Source organism: Chelonia mydas, chromosome 2, assembly GCF_015237465.2.
Source record: "Chelonia mydas isolate rCheMyd1 chromosome 2, rCheMyd1.pri.v2, whole genome shotgun sequence".
Taxonomy (NCBI): domain Eukaryota; kingdom Metazoa; phylum Chordata; order Testudines; family Cheloniidae; genus Chelonia; species Chelonia mydas.
Window position 1 is genome coordinate 110,290,983 of NC_057850.1, and position 15,983 is coordinate 110,306,965.

Sequence of the window (15,983 nt, forward strand, 5' to 3'; positions counted from 1 at the left end):
TTACTAATTTTGTTGGTGAAACATTTCTTGACACAGCTGACTAATGATGCTCCCTAACCCTCAGAAAAAGAAGAGGATTAAGATATTAAGAGTGCATTTCACTGCAACTTTTCTTCATGCCTTGAAACACGTATTGTAAATCTTCTCTCTAATAGATTAATTGTATTACATTATTTTTTTGCAGGAATACATTATTGCAGAGTTATGCTGCAGTATTACTGTTTGGGGTGGCTTCATCATATAATCTTCACAGCAGCTGGTAGTGTAATTAGCATAAAAACCAAATGGCCTCATTAAACATTCCTTTCTTGTAAGACGGGATACATTTAAGGGCCCTTCTCACAAATGTCCCATTAAGGCAATGTGTAGTGCTGGCAAGGGGGTTAGTACAGTCTCAAAAAGCCTTTTGACTCCAGCTAGGCAAAGCCTGGTTCTTAAAGCCAGGGAATATATTATGTAGCAGATTTCAAGAAGGCTTAAAGATGCTGCTATAGAGTGGAACAAACAACGAATTTCTTCAGAAACTCCCCTTTGGCAATTCATTGATAAAAATAGACAAATGCTACAATCGTCCTCAGTGTGAAAATCTTAGCTGTATCTTCTGTACACAATTTAGCAATTTTATGATTTTTAGTCCATTTGAAATGCCACATTTAAAAATGATGCATAATATGTAACTCCAGAAAAGAGAGATGGAAAAGACCCAGTAGATCATCTTGTGCCAAGCAGGATAATTTATTGCAGTACATTTTTGGATACTAATCTGTTTGCTTGGTTGAAAATGATCTTTGATTTTAAAGTCTCCAGGGAACTTGGGTCCAACAGGAGTAAACAGGTGAGAGATCCACAGTCTGTCCTTATTCGCTCCCATAAAAACAATGGGTAAAATTTTCAAGAGTGGATTCTTAAAAAAAAGCCCAGTTTTTTAGTTATGGTCTAATTTTCAAAAGGTGCTCAGCACTTGCAACTGCCAGTGCCATCAGGTGAAATTGTGTGGGTGCTTAACATCTCTGACAATCAGTTCTGTCACCTAGCACCCAAAAATGGAGGCACCCAAAATTAAAGGCCACTTTTGAAAATCTGGGCCTTTCCATCCAATGCCTTTGCTTTCTACATTCCTGGAAAGACTGGGAGAGATCTTGGGTTTCTCTATCCACATTTTAGTTCTGCATGAGTGACTCCAACACTCCACACAGTTCTGACTGCAGAATCAGGGGCTCTCTCGGCTGCGTATCACCCGGCTTCAAATGTGTTAGCAGAATGTTTTATACAGATTCCTAAAACGATCAAGAGTGAGGACAGACCCCTTAAACTCTGCAATGCACACTTTTTTCATCACACACATTAGCCTACACTGCAGAGGAAACTTCAGCCAAATAACTTCTTAAATGCCAATTAAGAATTACATTTAATTTGATTAGATCAGATTTAAGCAAAATAATTAGATGAGAAAGAGTACAGAGTAAGAAACTCAAAAAATAACAATGCTTGGCTTTTATGCCGAGGCCACGAGGTACTGGTTTGAAATTACAGGGAAGGAAGGAAGGGAAACGATATTATAATTAAAATATTAGCACAAGTATCACATGTGTTTGAAGTACATGGAGAAATGATGAAGAGAGACATTGGCCAGTTGTTATAAGATGAAATTTCAGGGAAAGAGACTGGAACCATATAGTTGATTAAAATTAGGACTGTTATCTTTGTTAACTAAGGTGGTGATATCAGTGCAAATATTTTTGTCCAAACTGAATCTGCAAATGTAAAGAAGGAACTTTAGGAGTAAGCATCAACTTTCTCACAGACACTTAGAATTGTAGCCTTTACCAAAGACTACATTTATCATTTTACAAACGGCACTGTGGGGTGAGGATCTGTCAGAACTGTGGCAATACTGTCTAGTTACTAGTTAAAGTCTGGAAGATACTGGAATGCAGAGTTCAAAAGATTAGCCAGTTGCAGAGGGATCTGGTTAGAGCAAGGGTGGGTAAACTTTTTGGCCTGAGGGCCACATCAGGTTTCTGAAATTGTATGGAGAGCCAGTTAGGGGAGGCTGTGCCTCCCAAACAGCTAGGTGTGGCCTGGCCCCAGCCCCCAATCCGACCCCCCCCCCCCCGTTCCCTGTCCCCTGATTGCCCCTCCGGGACCCCTGCCCCATCCAACCACCCCTTTTCCCTGTCCCCGACCGCCCCCGGAACTCCTGCCCCTGACTTCCCCCTGCCGCCCCATCCAACCCCCCTCTCCTTCCTCACTGCCCCCCGGGACCCTTGCCCCCGTTCAACCCCCCCTGTTCTTCACCCTCTGAATGTCCCAACCCCTGCCCCCTGACCACCACCCCGAACTCCCCTACCCTCTATCCCACCTCCCCTGCTCCCTGCCCCCTTACCACGCTGTCTGGAGCGCCAGTGGCTGGCAGCGCTACAGCCATGCTGCCCAAAGCACCAGGACAGGCAGCCGCGCTGCCCGGCTGGAGCCAGCCACGCCACCACGCAGCACAGAGCACCGGGTCAGGCTGCAGCTTTGCAGCCCCGAAGCTCGCAACCCTGCCGCCCAGAGCATTGCGCCAGCGGCGCAATGAGCTGAGGCTGCCGGGAGCAGGGACAATGGGGAAGGGGCTGGGAGCTAGCCTCCCAGGCCAGGAGCTCAGGGGCTGGGCAGGAGGGTCCCATGGGCCATAGTTTGCCCACCTCTGGGTTAGAGGTAACTAACTGTTGGGATAAAGTGAGCTTGATATAGCTTATAAACAATGGTCCCTCTCACTGGGCTGACTTTATTAGTTTCCTAATTGATTCTTATTATCCAATTAAAGCCTTTACATTTAAATTAATGTACATGTTGTTAAATTAAAAGACATATTGGCCAACTGGATTTTGGGAGACATAATTTAAATAATCCAACTGACCTGAATCGTATTTTGTAGAACAATTTTTTTCTGGTCTGGAAAATGAAATGCCAAGTTTCAACAAATAGAAAAAATAGCATGTGATCATTTAAATAAAGACTGTATCATGATGCATCCACACAAGGAGGCCAAATTAAGGTAGCACAGGTGTAATCCAGCGGAGGAACTTTGTCAGAGAGGAGAAGATTCATTGTCGGCTTCTTTTGCCATCAGTAAGGATCTGATTCTGTCATGGAGGTCACGGATTCCGTGACTTCTTCCGCTTCAGCCTGCTGCAGCAGTGGGGCTGAAGCACCTGTCTGGCGCGCTTAGGAGTGCGGGATCAGTGGCCCCTGGGGGCTGGAGCAGTGTTGGGGATGGGTCAGTTGCCTGGGATCCAGAGCAGGAGCAGCAGCCCCGGGGGCCGGAGCAGGAGCAGCAGCCCCCAGTAGGACTCCGACAGTTAATCCCCCCACCACCACACACAGAGGGTATTTTAAATTAAAAAAAAAGTCAAGGACTGGCTTCCATGAATTTTTGTTTATTGCCCTTGACCTGTGACTTTTACTACGAATATCTGTGACAAAAGCTTAACCTTAGCCATCAGTTAGACTGCTCCCTATAAGTTAAAAAAAAAAAGCCTCATCAAGTGTTACAATGTTGCCATTTAAAAGTTTATTATGCTCCCAGCTATGACTGCCAACTGTATCCAACTGCTGACTGCTGCCAAAGGCCTTCAGCCCCTCATGGTAATTAAGGTTATAATGCTTTCTGGAGAAGATGAAGCTTTAGATAAACTGTTTAAACTTTATTTTATTTTTTAAAACTTTTATTCATGCTGTAGTTAAAGTGTGGTCGAGTCTAATTTCGTGTTATAACTTTCTAGTATGGCTCTGCTATAAATATTTATGTTCCAGCCTGGTAACAGTGTCCATCAAGGAAATTCTAGAAGAAATTTCTACTGTAAAGGGTTTTATATCCCAGCCGTTGAAAAAAAATTGCTCTGGAAAGAATTGCACTTTTTTCCTTTGTAAATTATGGTATGTTGTTTTGAAAATTCCATCAGCACTGTTCATTTTAAAAAAACTTGAGGTGCACGCAAATCAAATCCCATAATTCATAGATTTCAAGGCCAGAAGGGACCATTGTGATAATCTAATTCGACTTCCTGTATAACACAGGACAAGAACTTCCCAAAATAATTCCTAGAGCAGACCTTTCAGGAAAAAAAAATGTCTAATCTTGATTTAAAAATTGTCAGTGATGAAGAATCCGCCACAACTCCTGGTAAATTGTTCCAATGGTTAATTACCTTCACTTTTAAAAAGTGATGCCTTATTTCCAGTCTGAATTTGTCTAACTTCAATCTCCAGCCATTGAATTACATCATACCGTTCTCTGCTAGATTGAAGAGCCCATTTTTAAATATTTGTTCCCCATGTAGATACTTATGAACCTTAATCAAGTCACCCTTAACCTTCTCTTAGTTAAACTAAATAGACAGAGCTCTTAGAGTCAATAATAAGGTGTGTTTTCTAATCCTTTAATCATTCTCATCGCTATTCTGTAAACCCTCTCCAATTTATCACATCCTTTGAACCGTGGACACTGGAACGGGACACTGTATTCCAGTAATGGGAGCACCAGTGCCAAATTCAGAGGTAAAATAACCTCTCTATTTATAGTCCAGATTCCCCTGTTTATGAATCCAAGGATTGGCCACAGTGTTGCACTGGGAGCTCATGTTCATCTAATTACTCACTAGGACTCCCAAATCTTTTCCTTATCACTGTTTCCCAGGATAGAGTCCCCCATCCTATTAGTATAGCCTACATTCTTTGTTGCTAGATTCATACATTCACATTTAGCTATATTAAAACATGTATGGTTTGCTTGAGCCCAGAGTGCTTTACACCAGTGATCATCTTCGTTATTTATCACTCCCCCAATTTTTGTATTATCTGCAAGTGTGTGTGTGTCATATGAACTCCTGATCTGGATCCAGAGCTTGATCAAAGAGTCTGTTTGGGCCAATCTAATACTTTGGGCCAATGAATAATTTTTAAAGTGTGTTCTCTTTCACATTCACTTTAAACTATAGGAAATGCAATGATGCCCATGGATGGGTCACCTGCAAGAAAAGAACCCTAGACCTCTAGATCAAAAAACACGAGCCTCTACTGCTTAGCTAAACGGCCAGGTCCATTAGCACAGTGGCAGTAGCAGATTCATAAACTGCTGTGTATGGTCCAGTCACTAGAGGGAGACAAACAGCCACACTGTGTGGGCAAGGATTACAGAAACATATAAACCCTCTTCACTTTCACCTTCACCCCAGAGACACCTTAGCAATGAAGATAGAGACCATGAAATACTAAACACCACAAGGTGAATATTGGTGTATTGAGATACGCCATGTGTAATAAACATATAACTCAAGCTAGAGATTCTCTAATTATTTAATCCTATCATAAATCAGTTAACAAAAACTTTTCTTTCTACATAAAGTAACTGTTCTTTATTGTGCTTTTAAACATATTTTGAGGGATCTCAGCTCTCTGGCTGGGAATTCTTTGGCATGGAGTTTTAAATCTAAATAAATAAAAAATGGGTATAAGTGGTTAGCCTTGGGCACTTCAAACAGAGCTAAATCTTAGTCCCTAAAAAAAAAAAAAAAATCAGTCCTTTCCTAGGCAAAACTTCCTTTACCCTCAATGGAAGCTAGAACTGAGTAAAGGTGACTAAAGAATTTGGTCCATAACAATCTATCACCAACTTGGACACTGAAAACATTGGAATCTATCAGAGCAAAATATCTTTTTATAATTAGTAATTTTGTGAAAAGCTGGAATGGATTCTCCTAGGAGATTAATGGCATTTTTTTTTAAAAAAGTCACATTTATCAATGCACCAGAGACAGATAACCTAGAATAAGAAGTTGCTTACTGGCTGTCATCATGCCATTTCATGTGTTTGTCTTTTGAGTTACTATAAAAATTAAAGGGATCACTCTTGTGAGATTCAAGGCATCAGACACTAGATCAGTCTCTCTTATCATCATCAATGGAGACTTAACTTGGGATGGTTTTCCTGTTATGTATCATCCTTTATTCTACAAAAAAAGAGAGGGAAATATATAATTTTTACTGTGTTTTTATTCTGTGTGGTTACTAAAATGCTTTACTAATTGGGTTTCAAAAGAGCTATGAGACTCTCACAGAAATTGTGCTACAGAGATCCACAGTGATGACTGATAGAACATGAAGGGCAGGCCATTTGTTTTGCAAAATCATGTCACAAGCCAAAAAAAAAGATAGTCACTCAGAGCAACATAGCCACTTATTCCAATTCATTTGTTTCTGCCTGTCAGACCAGGCAGAAGTGGTAAAGCCAGGTAGTTGAGTGGTTTTAGGCACTCACCCTGCAAACCGTAACTTGTGCAATTACCTCATACTCATGTGAGAATTCCCTCTTAATTAAATGCTGCTTGTTGGTGAGTAAGGACCACTAACACAAGTAAGGGCCTGCAGGATCAGAGCGCACAGTTAAGCCCTGTCTACACTATAAACTTTCACCGTGCTATAGACAGGGGAGCGGTCAAGTGTGTGATATCCAGAATCACTGCTGGCACCTCAAAGTGTGAGATCCATAGTATTCTGTTTCTGGGTTTATCTTCATAAAGAGGTATGAAGTGAAAAATCTTATTTTGCCATAGCCACCCCAAAATGATTGTAGGGGCAGTGGGGAGAAGGTTCACAGATACACAATGGAGAAGGGTCTGAGTTCACCTCCAGATCCACACTTCCCCAAAGTTAGTGTTTGGATCTGGGGTATTGGCTCAGCCCTCTCTCTGATACAAAAACATGTTTTTGCAATTTTCAATACCTTTTTATAAAAAATGTCCAAGAGTAGGAATCTGAGAAAGGCATGGCGAAAGAGCCTCACTTGTCTCAGAAGAAGGGATACTGGTCATTCCAGTCCAGTTGAATGAATAATTTGTTATTATATCAGTAATATAAAAGTAAATTGTCTTAACTGCTTTTTCCTGGTTATTATTTTAATTCTCCATTATTTGTAAAAACTTTTACAACATCTGAAAGTAACTGCATTCTCCACTGATGTTCTCTCTTGATTTTTACCAGTTACTCTGACCTTTTTCCTTCCATGTTTCTCATAGAACAGAAGTCAACATGACTTCATTTGGTTTACTTGTTTTTTCTGAGCTTCACTAATATCAGAGGTTGTGTACACACCGGTGGCAAGTTTTGGCACTTCAAAATTGTTCCATTGTTTTTTAAATGCATCACACAAAAATGGGATTTTTTAAAAAATGCCCAGCAACAAAGTGATATATCTTTTTAGAATTTGGAGTACATTTCCAACAAAGTTATAATATTTTTAAGTTGATCACTATTTGTGCCTACATTACTTATTCATGACTCTGTACTGTTTTCAGCTCATTTGAACAAACAATTTAAAAACAGTCAACCAATGCATGTTTATTACCTGCAGAAGTGTGTTTGAACTTTTCACTCTTCTTCTTCCTCCATTTCCATGGCTTGAAAATCCTTCCTATATTGGCAAATTTACTTCTTCGCCTGATTGGAGGAGTGTGGGTGCCTGGTACTAGAGAGTCTGAACGCATTGCAGCCAGTCTTTCCACTTCGTCAGCTATTTTTCCCCAAGAGGAGGAGGAGAAGAAGAAGAAAAAGAAGGAAGCGTTAACAACATTGTGTAGCACTGCACAGACGGTCAACATTTTCATGGTACGGATAGCAGTCAAATAATGTGACAAAGGTTTTGTTTATTTAATCCTTTAAATGGAATCCAAGCCCTGTTACAAAGGTCAATATTAATCATATCAACAAATTAATCAGAGGAGATGCTTTGGTCTTGGGTAATCCGTCACCCAGCCAGCTTTGGAGAAGGAGCTTGAGAGAGATTTTTCTCCAGGGAGACTTTAAAAGCATTGATTATTTTTGGTGGTGTTTCCATTCGCCGTTTTGATGTTTATCAGGGACACAGAGGAGCAAAAGAACAACAACTTACTGTTTTAGGAGAAATATTGCCACTTTTTACCACAATGTATGTGAAATATTATTTGATAAATAGTGAGGACTAAAAATTCCTTGGGGGCCATTACTGTCTCAGTTAACATCTCATTCTTTTCCCCTTCCAGTCCATTCTTTCAACCAAGGAACTCTAGAAATCCAACTGAGTTCAAACTTATCAACGCCTGGCATCATAGCGATTATGAGTATGTTCTGAAACTTCTTTCCTTTAACACAGGAGGTTTTGCAGTGAATTTCCTAGCATGGTCACAATTTGCACTGAGTTTGTTGTGCTAAAATATTTCTAATGAAGATTTTCAGAAGCTGAATAGTTGCAACAAGTAATCTTCTGTTGGTCAAAATCTAAACTGCACCCACAACACATGCAAGTGAGTGCAAAAGAGTCAACTATGCGTGCAGCATTATACTATTTTTGGTGCAAGACGATTAATCATATTTGAAAATTTTGGGGAGATTTTTCATGCATAGTTATCTGTAGGGAACACCCCCCTCACTTTTACAGGCAAAACTTTATGCTGGTATTTTTTAAAATTAATACATTCGTGATCAAATTATCAGTATTTCACTAAAATTAGAGATGGATCTGAACCACACAGATCAGATCTAAACCTCCCCAAAGTTTAAGGGCATTTGATTCAGGCTCCTTTTAAAATAAAATAAATCCAGCAGAATAAACTGCAATCAAATGTGCTTTCCCAGTATGAAAGGTGAAGTAACTGTTTCCCATCCTCCTGCCACTTTGCCCCTCTGCTTCCTACTATGTTCCCCCAAATTCTATAGTGCCTCAGTGGAAAGAGCAGAGTTTGGTCTTTCCCTCCATTTATGCTCTATAAAATACAGCCAAAGACCTGGATTTATGTCTCCCCGTCTAACTATAATTTCCATTAGCAGTTTCAAAAAAGACAAAAACAGTAGCATTATTCAATATCAAACTAAGAGCCAACCCAGGTTCTACAATCTGGCTGAGCTCTGCTCAGCACAGGGTGGGCGGAGGAGAAGATGGCTGCACAATTCCTTTTTTCCCATGATTCTGGGATCTGCAGTCAAGTGCCTCAACAGCCGTTAAGAGCAACTCAGCCCAATCTGTCTTTACTTCATCCAAACGGCTCCCAATCCCAGTCTGTTTGTTCAGCCAGTGACAGTCTCCTCCCACCCACTCTGTTTCACATCAGATCTAAATTTTCCCTCATCCCCATGGCACTAACACTCAACCCTCCCAACTTTTCCCCTGGCTCTGCGTCCCAATCTATTTCCGACATTGCTGACGCTCCTTCCCCCTCTTTACCCCCCAGTGCAGCTCTTGTCCCCTTCTTCATACAAGTAAGGCTGTTTTCTCCTCCATGCTGCTGGGGTCTCAGTGGGGAATGGGGGACAAGGAGTAATTGAGAGGACAGGAGACACAGGTTCCCTGCTGTCAGTTCCTGTGCATGGTGCCACCAGAATCCCCTGCACCTGGGAGCAGTAATTGTAGGGAAAGTCCAGCTCTGCCCCTGCAGCCCTGGGCTGGAGCATGCTCAGTTGCTCTGTGGGGATGGTACACATCAGTCCAAGTCAGCAGGTAGGAGCTGTGAGGGGATGGAGCATGCTCAGTGCTGATAGAATCTCTGTAGATTTTAGCTGTCAAATTCTAATAATAATGTAACAATTCTAATAGTATTTTCTTCTAAAATCTTCTTCCTAGAAATGCCTGAATGGCTTTTGTTCAAACTTTCCAAAGGGTGTGATAGTGGGGAGGGAGGGAAGAAAAAGGGAAGATTCAGCCTGAGGCGAACAGCCATCATGGGACATTTCAGCCCAAATGGCAAAGTTATAAGCAACTGGAAACAGAGTCTTCCAATAAAGCAACCTTAAGTACAGGTGGTGCTACCTATATATTCAGATATGCCTATATACACAGACTGCCTACCTAGATATTTTGAAGGATACCATAGGTGGGGAGCTCTTCTTCTTTTTGAAATATAAAGAACAAGTTTCCTTTTAGCTACAAAGGCAGCTTGTTTTTCTACTCTGATTAAATGAATCAGTCTTTTGGGGGGAAGAGAAGGGGGGGGCACAGGCATTTAAATTACAGGGAAAAAAAATAGCTCACAAACTGGAACTAGCTTTCCAAGACTCCCAAAATAGTTTGAAAGTTTCAGACTCCAAACTCCATGACATTTTCTAATCTCCAGCTCCCAGTCTGCATGTCTACATTTTTTCTTTTTCTACTGAAGCACACAAGTTTAATCAATTTATTCTGACAAAAAAGTCAGATTCTTTAAAAAAAAAAAATCTCGAGTATAAAATGTGGCACATCTGGTAAAATATGTTCCTCATTACACCACTGAGCTATTATAACAAAAGCCCAAGTGGGGGAAAAAGTTGGAGTTAGGTGTATGTTTCACTGCATTTTGCTGAAGAAGCAGAAAAAACAGAAAAGCACGGGCTAGAGGAGCACAGTAATCTACTTTGGAGGAGGTGGGGGCGCTTAGGAGAACATTTGCTTTGCCCTAAAGGCAGAGAAAAAAGGTAGCCTGGTTAAAGCATGTGGCTCTTCATAGGATGGCACACAGAGCTGACATGCTCAGTGTGATGTGGTGCCAGATACAAAGCCTGGGGATTGCTGAATCAAGGCTAGAAATTGCCTGGTTGCGCAGAGCAAATCAGTGAGAGGAACAAAGAAGAAACCAGAAAACTCCTTATACCCTCTGACTTCACTGGAAGTTGCTCTGTTTTGAAGAACAAAATGGTTTTCACTTTCCATTCAGGAAATCATGAATCAAAGCAAACCCTTTTTCCCTTTAATAAAATAAAAAAAAAAGTGCCAGGGGCTAAGGCACATCTAACCAACCCTGCTCTGACTCAATGTTTTCCACTGCTGTGGCTTTTAAGAGCTTCTGCTAAAGAGATGGGCAGGTCTCTGGGCACCACTGTGATACTTGACTGGAAATTGTATAGGGTATAAAAGCATTCTGCTGAACCAACTGGGAATGACACCATGAGGCTTCTTATTCAGCCTGACTTTCACAATGAAACACAGCTGTGTGAGAAACAAAACTGCAAATGAACTCAAACTAAATCCCTCCAACCCACCTCCCCCCACTCTCCTGTGCTCCTCAAATGGGCCACAATTACTGCTACAAATCACTCCTGATTACTAAATTGCACAGAGCTGCATTACTCCCTCTTTATAAGGCTGCTCTAATTTGGGGCATCACTAAGGCTAGGGCTAGTCCTGTTTGAATTGATATCCATTATAGATCTCCTCTCTTCATGATGCACACCGTCTTTGTAAGTTACAGCTTTCCTCCCCTTAAGAGCACTTCCTCTTTTAGGGCCAATTCCTAAGGGTCTATACTCAAGCAAATCTCTCACTGAAGTCAAAGGGAAGTTACCCAAGTAAAGATTGGGTCCATAAAGAGCTAGAAACTGTCACAGAGAGTGTCAAAACCATTTCCGTATTTTGACTTTATTTCACTGAATTTCAATATCTTGTCTCACGCGGAACTGTGTTCCAGGAGCCCTACTGTGCATCCCATCAGCCGGGAGCTCTTCTCCATCCTTTCCAAATAAGCACAATGCAACTAATGCAAGTAACAGCACTTCTCCCTCTCTTTTTTTCAAAAAAGTCTACTTCACATTTCATGAAATATACTTCCAAATGTACTACTAACTCAAACATCATGATCACTGTAGAGGAATGACTGAATTAGAACCATATACACTACAGTCTTCATAAAAGAGTTAGAGTAAAGATAGTAAAAGCCATACTTCACTCCCATTTTCTGTCATCTCTTTTGCTTCAATTAGCCATGTTCCCTCTGCCTTTTTGGCTTCTCATGATTATTGACTAGCTGTGGGCTTTGACACCCACTAATGACAGCAGGCTTTGTAGGCGGTTTTCACACTCTTCCTGGTCCCAAAGAAGGTGGTGCTTTCAAGACTGCAAACTAACCCAGACCTACATATTTATTGCCTTTGGGAGAGAAAAGCAGGTCAGTACTTACCAATTTGCTATACTGATACTGCTAAACTGCTGTGTGTTTTGGGGCCTTTCATCACAGTATTGCAATTTTGTCCTTTGACTGGCACAACAAATACAAGATGATGTTTATAATCGTCACCATAATGACAAATACTCAGCATGTACAAATGGTGTTCACCTTATATCCCAGGAATGTCAAGCACACAATACTGTTGGTGAACGGGACACCACATGAACTGAAATACACATAAGCTTGACGCACAGGCTTTTCCTGAACAAATGGAAAGACACTGCAAGATTTCAAGACGACTTGAAAGTAGGGCAGGAGGATGACCCACTTCCCACTCATCATCTTCCTCCTCACCAATGCCTTGCAGGAGAAATGACAGGACTAAATAGAACGGTGTTTCACAGGTGTCTGGTGATAACAGTGTTGCCAATTCAGAATTTTAATCACAAATCTAGCAAAACTTGGTGTTCTTCATAAAGCCACAGATCAAGGGACTAGGTGAGAATCTGAGGGTCTATTAAAAAAGTTTCTAGTCCTCATAGTTATAGAGAAAAACTTGAAAACCTGACTATAATGCACCCGCAAAGACTCACAAACTAATCAAAAGAACCACAAATGTTCCATTTTGTCTCACGATTTTGAAGACAGACAATCTCAGGGTATTTTGGGTCGTGACTCACGATTTCTCAATACATGGGGCTGGCAATATGATGTAGAGGCACCACAGATGGTACACGGCTGTGTAAGTAGAATTGTCAGGACAAAGAACTGTTTGCAAAACAGTATCTTATTACTGTAGGTGCAACAGTGAAGCCCAGGAGAAAACATGACTGAAAACCACGTATTCCACACTTCTGAGTGTTCTGCCTCTTTCAATGCAAAGCCTTTCTGCGTATCTATTGGCCCTGCCCCCTCTGAAAATCAGCTGGATGCAAAGGTGACCTACTTCCCAAGCTCTGAGAGTTGCAAAACATGGATCAATGACCCTCAAAGATGGTAAGGAGCCCCAGTTTTGGTTGGGAGATGTATGGGTAGGCATCATACCAGTTGTTGAGATAAAGAATACCCCAGATTTCATTTTAAAAATTAATATGGTTGCATCTCTGCATTCAGGTACAGAGAACTAGATCATAGCTTAATGGCTGAAAATCAGCTAACAGATCATGCACAACAACCCCTCTGCATCAAACAGCATCTTCCTCTCCAGTAACTCCACTAGTACTTTATCTAACCTCATTTATGCAGTTTGCAATGCTGTCGTAACCATGTTGATCCAGGATATGAGAGACACAAGGTGGGTGAGACGCTATCTTTTACTGGACCAAAAGAGACAAGCTTTTGAGCTCCACAGAGCTCTTCTTCACGTCCTGACTTTAACGACAGGACCTTAAATAGAGGAGAAGAGTAACAACAAAATAATCGAGTTGTCAATTTGTTCACAAGCTACATCTAACCTCACCTCGTTCTTAGCTTCAGTCTCTAACCAATTTCAGCTGCAATTGCTTCTAGCTGTCAAGACTTCTTTTGCACTCTGGATCCAGAATGTTCCAGAACTTAAACCACACACACAGTCAGTTCTTAAAAGTCCCATACACCACAAAACTCAGTGGAGTTATTGTGAAAGTACACCCCTTTTCAGACGGTCTTCAGAGCATCCAGCCAACATTATAATAACCAGTAACAACCACCATAACTGTTGAAACTTTTTTTTGTTCTCTTTACCTGAATTAGATCATTTTAAATCTAATTTCAGATTATATCATTTTTCCTTATTCTCCTACAGGAAAGCTGAGCCTCTCCTGCTTTCCTATTAACACCTGATATTTTTGTAGGGTTATCGTCCCTTAATTGCCTTTTTTTTCAGGCATTGAGTTCTATTGGTCCTCCCCCTTCTTCCCATTTGAACCTTCCTTAAAGCTTTTCAGTGTCTGTTTTACAATGAAAGGCCCAACGCTGCATGCAGCATTCCAAGCGCCGTTTTATCAAGATGGGATTATTACCTCATTTGCTTTATAAGAAATCCTAGTAAAAACATGCTTTAGGATGGCATTTGCCGTTTTTGCAATGGCATTGAATTGTCAGCTCATATCCAGTTTATGATCCCCTATGAGGTCCGCAGCTTCATTTCTCTGCATTCTAAATAGCACTAGCTCATTTCTCTGATGATGATTATTTCTGTCTAGGTGTATTACTTTACATTTTATCTGCAAACAGAATCTCATCTCATTTACATTTACCCATCTCGATACACCTGTCAGATCACTCTGCAATTCTGATTTTTCCTATATCGTGTTTATAATCCCTTTCTAAGTTTGATATCATCTGCAGGTTTAATCAATGTGGCGTATATACATTTTCCTCTTGATTAAGGTATATAATTGAAAAGTACAAGTTTAAAAACTGAGCTGTGCAAGACCTCACTTCATACCTCCCCCACATTTTGAGGTTAAATTGTTAATAATTAATGGCTGATTGCAACAGGTCAGACAATTTCTTTAATCAACACTATGCTGCAGTGGTTTTTATTGACACAAAATCCTTCTAATCTCTAAGACTGTTTATTTTATATATGTAGAATGGTTACTTTACTAACCAAGCCTGTAAGGATAGAAAATAAAGAATATTAGGTTTGACTAATCTGAGCTATGCTTTATCCACAATGTGACTTTCACTGCTCATCACGTTCTTCACTGCTGAAGTGTTTATCACATATAGATTTCCTTATTATTGGTCACAAAAACCTGCTATTGAAGTTAGACCAAGTATTTGATAATTTTCTAGGGGTAAATTTGTCTAAAGCATCTAAATGAGTTAGGAGCTTAAGCCTCCTTTTCAAAAGTCATTGCAACTTAGGCTCCTAAAATCACTATGAAGCTCCTTTACCTTTCCTTATCTTTTTTAAGGCCCATTCATAAAAGCCTTGCTCACACAAGTAAGCCAACTGACATCAGTAGGACTACTTTGGGGCTCGATGTCCTAAGCCACAAGAAGAGGAGGGGAGTAAAGATGATCACACACCCCCAGCCCAACCATGGTGTGCCAGCATCTGGGCTCCCAGATCTTAGATCCAGGTCCTAGAAGGGAGCTCAGGGGCCTTATGAAAGATGCCATCCCCATGAAGCAAGTGGCAAGAGAGTGTGGGGAGTAGGTTGAGCCATTGAGACTGCCCCCACACATGCTGACCAATGGAGCTGGTTGGTCATGCAGGTGGAATTGAAGGGTATGTTGCACCCTGCAAAGCAGTGCCACAAATTACTAACACTGCTACGGCAACCAGGATGCTCCAGGAGGAATGGGGGATGTCTCTGAGGCATGATGCCTCCTGGTATTCCCCATGGAATGGTGCCTTCATGTGCAGTCCCTTACTCAAAGCTCTGTTAATGACCCAATTTAGCCCTTTGCGTGTAAGCATTGCAGGATCAGACCCTTAGAAAGCACAGAAGCACTTTATTTCTATTACATGCAACCTACAGGTGGAACAGCATCAATGTGCAAACACACTACTACAGGTATATCCCCCAACCCTACTTATCACACTCAATGTCATGGCACTTCTCCCCCCGCCCCCTTCATTTCCACTCCTTATCCTTATCAATTCTTATCTATGTTCAGCACCATTCAACCAGATGCCCTCCAACACTTCAGTAGCTGCACATGTAAATACAACCCTACTTTCTGAGACTGAATGTGAGGGATCCACACAAACAATTCCTTCTGGTCTTTCTTGATATCTAAGCTTTTGGAAATACAATGTTCATCCTGCCAGCGTCCCTACAGGCATGGCAGCAAGTTCATAACACTATACAGACTCAGTCACTCTCTCTCAAAATAAATGTCAACAATTACTTTGCAACTGCCTGTGAGAATAAGGTTCAATCCCACAACATCGAAAACAGGCAAGTAAAATCGCACACACGTAGGGTTATCTCTAATCTAGGGCTCTGGTCTTAAATGAAATAGCCACTATAGAAGTCACAAGCAAAAGATTTTCACTGGATTTTGAGATCATGTCCCTGCATGATGGCAACTCCCATTGATGTAAACGATGACTGGATC

The 15,983-nt window shown here is 41.1% G+C and overlaps 1 protein-coding gene across 11 annotated transcripts in view; it reads right to left on the bottom strand.

Moving 5' to 3' along the window:
* The window catches only part of PHACTR1 (phosphatase and actin regulator 1), a 423,459-nt gene that overhangs the window by 170,640 nt on the left and 236,836 nt on the right, over nt 1-15,983 (bottom strand). For all 11 annotated transcript variants that reach the window (XM_037893144.2, XM_037893141.2, XM_037893146.2 and 8 more), the window contains one exon: nt 7,388-7,552. In XM_037893144.2, the coding sequence (XP_037749072.1) occupies nt 7,388-7,552 (165 nt within the window). The remainder of the gene's footprint in view (nt 1-7,387; nt 7,553-15,983) is intronic.